General features: G+C 37.4%; 1 protein-coding gene across 1 annotated transcript in view; it reads left to right on the plus strand.

Moving 5' to 3' along the window:
* Nucleotides 1-6,364, plus strand: part of RIC3 (RIC3 acetylcholine receptor chaperone) — a gene marked incomplete at its 3' end in the record, with an annotated part of 29,694 nt that extends 23,330 nt beyond the window's left edge. Inside the window, exons 4-5 of the mRNA XM_008066058.1 lie at nt 528-621; nt 6,216-6,364. Coding sequence (XP_008064249.1) covers nt 528-621; nt 6,216-6,364 — 243 coding nt within the window. The remainder of the gene's footprint in view (nt 1-527; nt 622-6,215) is intronic.
* Nucleotides 6,365-7,893: the final 1,529 nt, after the last annotated feature.

Raw genomic sequence — 7,893 nt, forward strand, 5'->3', positions numbered from 1 at the left:
TGTCACTGCCAAAATCAGTTATCAGATCTAGGGAAAGAATTTAACACTTCTGACTCTTGAAACATGGTCATCAAATATTTACTGCCCAGCTAGAGTATTTTGGGTTCTCTGGGGTAATTAAATGTATGCAGCATGACTCCCCTAAAAATGTATAGACTAGAATGAATGTCAGGAAAAATAACTTGTGAAAAGTTAACTACCTTAAAACCTAGGAAGCACCTTTTAGAAAGAAGGGATTTGATGAAAGCATTGTGGAAATTCATGTTTATCTAGGCGGTAACTGCTTTTTGGATTTACTTTTGGATTCTCTATGGAAACAGATATCTCAGGCATGTATCTCAGGCATATTTTATGTCTTTTTTAGAAATCTTAAATTTTCAAGGATTTTTTTAAAGAGACTGCTGTGTTCTTAAATGAGATAGTAATGGTAAGTGCATCAGTAAAAAATATATATATTTTAAATTGTGGTCTCTTTAGCAGTAAAAGGGAATTGTGTATTTGCTCTTAGACTGATGTTTATTTTTCAGCCAATTTTGAGCTTGCTCAACTGCAAGAAAAACTGAAGGAGACAGAGGAAGCCATGGAAAAATTAATCAACAGAGTGGGACCTAATGGTGAAAGGTAGGTTATCATCTGTCAGTACTCAGACTATTTCCCATTTAGAGAATCAATTCAAACTTTTGCTTTTCTTTTATAAATGGACCACTTATTTTCATTTTACATAATTGTCAATTTGTCATTTACATATTCTTTCTCATTTTATTTATTTATTTATTTATTTTTTTGAGTCAAAGTCTCACTCAGTTGCCCAGGCTGGAGTGCAGTGGCACGCTCACGGCTACTGCAGCCTCGACTGCTGGGCTCAGGTGATCCTTCCACCTCAGCCTTCCAAGTAGCCGGAACTACAGGCATGTGCCACCATGCCCGGCTAATTTTTTAATTTACTGTAGAGATGAGGTCTCACCAAATTCCCCAGGCTGGTCTCGAACCCATGGGCTCAGGCAGTCCTCTCACCTCAGTCTCCCAAAGTGCTGGGATTATAGATGTGGGCCACTGCACCGCCTTATTCTTTCTCATTTAAAATTTCTGTTTTCATGTTATGAAGCAACCTCCATTTTCAGGAGTTTAGTGTTGTGCAAATTATTGTGAGAGTGAGTACATTTGTGAGTAAATCCTTCAGAGTGAGGGTGAGATGATTAGGTATTTAAGAAAGACAATTTCCTACCTGTCTTTAAAAAGGTGTAATTTTAAGTAAAACCAGATTATTTAACATTGTGCTTTCTATTTGAGACAAAATGAGAGAGCAAGTATGATCAGGTTAGGCATTTGTGTTTTGTGTTGACTGTGTCAGCACAGAATTAGACATGTAAAGTAGATGTCAGAAACCAAACTAACCCTTTAGAGGCTCCACAGGGAAGACACACTCCTCTTGCTGTACCAGGCTAACTGAGGATCTCAGAGGTGACTTCAGGAGGTTGATGGCAGTGGGCAACAACTAAGAAAACATGTATGTAGTAAGGCCATAGCATCATGTGTCTACGTTGTTTTCTTGTTTATACTTTTAGTTTATGTTCTTGGTTTCTGTGGCATTTGTTCTTTTATACATTTGTGCTTCTATGATTATTAGAAGAACACAAAGTATTTTTTGGGTTTTTTTCTGTTAGATCAAAATTTTATCATCTCCCTAGGTTCCTGGGAGGTCAAGCAGAGGAGTTAAGACAAAGAAGATACATTCATTTATAGCCTCCTAAGTCCTTTTATGAAATAGTCTGTAACTGTAAGATGTTGGCTTAAAATTTGAGAAATATAGTTTCTGAAACTATATCTTAATGCTTATGTAGGAATATAAATATGGGAAAATTTTTGATGTTGTCTAATAACATTTTTTAGATAGCTTGTATCTGTGAATGATGTGAGTCTGTATACATGTTTAAATAATGAAACCTCCTGGAAGGTAAGTTTTGTGCCATGTTATGTCTGATATTAAGCACAATATTTAGCCCAAGGACACAAAGAAAGGATCTAGGAATCAGAAATGAGGGGTCCTCATTTCAGTCCTTATGATCAGCAAAATTTCCTTCCTGGAGCAGCATGCCCAGTTGTAATGATTTACCTGCTAGAAGGATGGTATGGCCTAAGAGAAGCAGTGAGGATGCAGCCTCTGGCAGCAGAGAGCCCTGGCAGGTGTGTTGAGCATGTGCGTTTGACCACAAATTTCTAGTGTGAATTGCTGGAATGTAAACTGTTGGAGGACAGACTTAGTCTGTTTTATTCACTGTGTTTGTAGTAGGTAGTAAGTAAATAATAATAATAGGTACTTGTGTATAAGAATAGATATTCGCTCTTCATACTAGCATTTGTACATTACCTTTGTGGTAGAAGAGTAAATCACGACCATTCCCTGTTCAGAGTCTTTCTTCAGTTCCTGACCTCTATTCTGAGCCCCACTGGACATATCTCATAGATAGTCTGCCCTTAGCCTCAAGAAATGGTAAATGTCTCATGAATGAATGATTGTTCAAATTGGAATTCATTCTCTAACTGAACATAATTTAGCTTTAATATTTCCATCTTAGCAGATAACTCCACCATCCACTTAGTTGCCAAAGCATAAATTAGACATCTTTTGTCATTCATCTTTTCTTTCATTTCAATATCTCATCAATCACCATATCTTGTCATTTCCACCTAACTAATAAGTCAGTTTTCCTGCAAAAGTTTGTAAGCTCTACAAGGGCAGAGATTATCCTTCCTACTTCCATAGCCTAGCACAGGCCCACAATAGGCTCCAAAAAGGTTTTAGTTGAAGTAGAAGAAAGAATGAGTGAGTAGTGAATGCCTTTGTTTTTGGCATAGGTCATAACTATTTCACGTAGCTTCTTTTACTCTAATTTTGCCTCCCTTCAGTTCACTTCCTGTTTTCCAGGTAGATCATCTCTTTTATTTTAATCCTTCAACAGGTCCCTTTTGATCTTGAAAAAGTGCAGAATCTTTAGCACGGCTTATATGATCCTGAGTGACCTGGCCTGCATTCTTCTATTGCTTCATCTTTCTCCATCACTCTTTCTCTCTGCTTATGGTCCAGCCTCACTGACCACTAGCTGTTGCTCTGAAATACCTGTACCCTTTTGCCTCTAGGACTTTGCATATACTTTTTCCTGCCTGGGGTGCCCCCGCAATACACACTTATTTTTACTTTTGCTTATCTTTACTTTTGCTTATCTTATAGGTCTTAACGTAGACATCATTTTCTCAATGATTGTCATTCCCTGAACCCTGTTCCCACACAAGGGAAAACTGCTAACTAGATAAGAGCAATGAAGAAGAAAGAAAAAAAGATGAATTAGAGATTTACAGCCCAAACTGGAAGGTGATTATGGCATTAATCAAGATAAAACACAGAAGGAAAGAAGATAAGGCTTTGGGATTGGGATCATTGAATATGGTTGTGATGTCATCAGAACATTCATATATAATACACAACAGCAATAGGAGATTTGATTCTTGAGGTTAGAGCAAAGGGCTCAGGTTTGGAAGTCATTTGGTGAGAGATAAAGGCCATAGGGAAAAATGAGATCACCAAATCCTGAAGCATATCAGACTCTGCTGCAGTAGCCTAAGTTTTTCTCGTGCTGATCTGATTTGTTTTGACGATGCATGGTGTTGTTAAGGTGTGTTTCATTCTTTCTGTACTTAACTGTTGGATTCAGAACTTGATAACTCTTCTGGGTTTATAGTATCAAAAGTCTGGTGAAGCTGTCTCCCAACTGTAACCTTTTCTTTTTTTATTATCTTGGAATCTTCCTTTTCAACCTTTTCTGGTCTGCCTGTTCACGTAGGTGCTCACAATCCTGGACCAACTGAGACCTGGTTTCAAGGGATGAATATAAGGTTAACTTTAACGTAGTGACAAGCCCTCCAAGTGGAAGTGCCCAGGAAATAACTGGAATTATGTGATGGGCCTTGTGTGAAAAGTCAAGATTAAAGGTAGAGTTAGGACATCTTTTCTGTAGAGGTGGTGGTTTAATCTGTACTATTGGGTCAGCTTCCAGAGGACATAATCATATGAATAGAGGAATTCGAGTCCTAGGATTAAACCTTGGGAAAACCATGTTTAAGGAGGTGGGAGGTGGTAAGTAAGCCAGGATCATAGATAAGAGGAATGTTTAAAAAAGTAAGAGGAGTACAAATGTATCAATAACTAAGGGAGGAGCAAGTTTCAAGGAGAGAATGGTCCATAGTATAGGAAAGTCAAGAAGAATGAAATGTGAGAAAAAGACCCATGGACTTAGGAGTAAAGTGGTCATTGATGATTTTTGTAAGTTTTGGTAAAATGGTGGAATGGAATCCCAAATTCAGAGAGTTGCAAGAAAATGAATGGTGAGTTAATGAGGACTAATCAAACTAGCACATAATTATTGAGAACTTAACCATAATCATGACACTGTGCCTACACTGTTGTGATACTGCCCTCCGGGAGTATCAAACCAAGTTGAGACAATAAGGAATTCATAAAAACATTCATTGCAATTATTCTGAAGATGTCATAAAGTAGACAATAATTGATTGCTTAATGCATGATATGAACAATATGAGTATACTTATTGATAGCGAAATGAAGGTGCTTTGTTAGGAATTCTCTAGGAAAGCTGTTACATGTTCCTGTTTCCCCTAACGTTGCTTTTAGTTAAGGGTTTCTCATTTTCCATTAGTCAGCAGACCAGAGTATCAAGACTGTTTCACTCAGTAAAGATCAGAATGCCTTCTTATGGTCTGGAGAAATAATATGTGCAGCCCAAAGAGGCAAGAGCTTTGTGATAAGCAGGTAGGCTCTTCTGCCCCAGAAGCCTCTAATAAAGTGGGTTGTTTTAATAGTAAGAATTGGAGGTTTTGTGGGGCCACATGAGCAGTTGTTGTGAGGACTCTTGCATTGATGGGAAGAATGGAGCTGTCAGAGGCCCTGTAAATATAGGATTTTAGCTGAATGTGCTAAAATCTTTAGTTACAATTTTGAAGCCATTTAGTGTGGAAGAAATGGAGCTCATGGTGTTTTTGTTTTCCTCCCACTGAGGTCTGCAGAAGTGTTGTGTCTTCATTTTCCTCAGTTACCATCTTAACATTGGAAGGAGAAGCACTTTTTTCTTTTTCCCTATTAATCATTAAGGCTAAAGTTTTTTAGGCTGAGCATAAAAAGGAATTCAGGCTCAGAACTAACGGGTTTGAAACACAGATGGTGTCTCCACGAGGCTGGTACAGAGTCTATCATTTTTCTTTTGTGTTATATTATCTTGGAATACTTTGGGTTTTTAAGAAGAAAATGAGTAGCCTCTGTTAAATCCTACCACTAGGTAAAACTGGTCTCAAAGCAGATCATTCTTAGTCTCCTAAGTAGGGCCTTGTTTGCCTATTAGTGTGATACAGTGCTTCTCAAAGAAAAGAAAAAACATACCCTTATCCTTGAGTCTCATGTCATATTTGTCCAGAGCCACATAGCTAAGTTGAAGTTCAAACTAAGTCTTTTAAAATGTGGACCCTGAGCTCAGTGCTTTAAGGATTTCACAGAGTGCTATCACAAGTCAGGATAATTTAGATTATAGTGCTGCATTAACTAGCAGTATAAATACATATATAATTTCTCCTCTGTAGACCTCGGTTTCCCCAACTTTTCTGTCCTAATATTGGATTTTCATAGTTACACAGCTCTGAAATTTTAGAATAGATCCTTATTCCTGCTCAAGTAAGTTATGCCTGGTGATTCTAGTAGCTTATTTTTCCCTGGTTGAGGCTAATGGCCCCAGAACATTTCCTTTGGATGACCTTGCTGCAGAGAAAAGTGGCTTGTAGTAGATGAAGTAATGTGAGTAACAGTGAAATTGCTAGGAGATTAGAGAATGAAGGCAGTGAGTTATACTGAAAAAACACTGAACTGAAAGTTGAGTCATCTGGAGTCTGTTCCCAGTATTGGCATTAATTCATTGTGGGGCCTTGGAGCATCATTTGATCTGTTCTGGGCTTTAGTTTTCCCATTTATAAAATCAGAACATCGAACTAACATCTATAGTTCCCAGCTATGCAGTTCGAGGATCAATTCCTAGAGTAATTATCTGCTGCTATTGGACTTCCTGTTTCAGGATCCAGACAGATCATAGTGATGTTCATGTCTATTACGTAGGAGTATTTACCACTAAATGACTGAATTGTCTGATATTTTTAAGCAGAGCACAAACTGTGACTTCTGACCAAGAGAAACGGTTGCTACATCAGCTCCGAGAAATCACCAGAGTAATGAAAGAAGGAAAATTCATTGACAGACCCTCTCCAGAAAAAGAAGCTGAGGAGGCCCCTTACATGGAGGACTGGGAAGGTAAACAATGTCTTCCCATTTCCTTGTTAGCTGTCAACCCAGAAAAGGCATCTTACATTTTTTTAAAAATCAGCTTTATTGCTGAGGTATATTATATATACAATCATACACACCAATTTTAAATGTACAGTTGGATGTTTTGACAGATGTATAGGCTTTGTGTAATCACACCATAATCTTCATATAGAACATTTCCATCGTCCTAGAAAGTTCCCTCTTTTTTACAGCTAATCCCCTCCTCTTGCCCCTGGATACAACTGAATTGCCTTCTGTCCCTATAGTTTTACCTTTTCTGTATAAGTAGATCATACTGCATATGCACTTTAATGTTTGGTGTCTTTGATTTTTATTGCTTCGTAGTAGCCTGTCATATGCAAATACTGTAATTTGTTTATCCATTCACTAGTTGAGGAGATTGGGTTGTTTCTAGCTTTGACCTATTATGACTCAAGCTGCTATGCATCTTAACATTCAAGTCTTTGTTGAACATATATTTGTATTTTGGGGGGTCTATACCTAGGAGCGAGATTTCTAGGTGTTATGGTAATTATATGTTTAACTTTATTATAGTTGTCAACTTGGTTTCAAAAGTGACTCTACCATTGCCTTCCCATTAGCAGTGTATGACAATTGCAGTTACTCCACATCCTTGTCAGTGCTTAGTATTGTCAGTCTTTAATTTTTGCCATACTAGTGATATTTCAGTTGCAACTTTAATTGCATTTCCCCAGTGACTAATGATATTGAGCATTTTTTCACGTGCTTATATCCCACCTGTAATCTTCAAAGTGTCCAAATTGTTTGCCAGTTTTAAAATCAGATTGATGTTGTTCTTATCGAGTTTCAAGAGTTGTTTATATATTGTGGATACAAGTTTTTATATCAGTTATGTATTTTGCAAATATTTTCTCCTAACCTGTGGCTTGCCTTTTTATTTTCTTAGCAGCATCTTTCAAAGACCAGAAGTTTTAAATTTTGATGAGGCCCAATTTATTATTTTTCTTTTTTGCTTTACATTTTTTTGTGTTTAAAAAACTTTGCCTAACCAGGGTTTGCCTAACTCCTATGTTTTCTTCTAAAAATGTTATGGTTTTAGCTGTTTAGGCCTCTGATCTATTTTGCATTAACTTTTATAGCTGGTGTGAAGTGTCAAGACTGTTTGGTTCCTTTTATTATATTTAATTATCTTAGCATGTTGGTTGAAAATCAGTTGACTATGTTTTGACAAACAGTTAAGTTACCAGAAATTAGCTGAATCCCTTCAAGGCTTGTTTTCAATGTAGTTAGGTTGGGTCTATAGCAGCCTTTATTCTAGGGCTAATTTAACCCCACTAGTAAGGCAGGACTCTTTTCTCTACCTGATACCCCACAAAGTCTTTACACTCTGACACATCTTGTAGGAAGATGAACTGTTCCAGCTGTGTGTGAGCTTCAGGAATTTTTAAACCTAGTGCTTTCCATAGTTCTTTTCATGGCTTTGGGTAGTTCTTTCCCATACATGCACAGATCAGTACTCAGCTTAAAACATA

This window comes from Carlito syrichta, unplaced genomic scaffold (assembly GCF_000164805.1).
Source record: "Carlito syrichta isolate Samal-C Ts95f unplaced genomic scaffold, Tarsius_syrichta-2.0.1 Scaffold308837, whole genome shotgun sequence".
Taxonomy (NCBI): domain Eukaryota; kingdom Metazoa; phylum Chordata; class Mammalia; order Primates; family Tarsiidae; genus Carlito; species Carlito syrichta.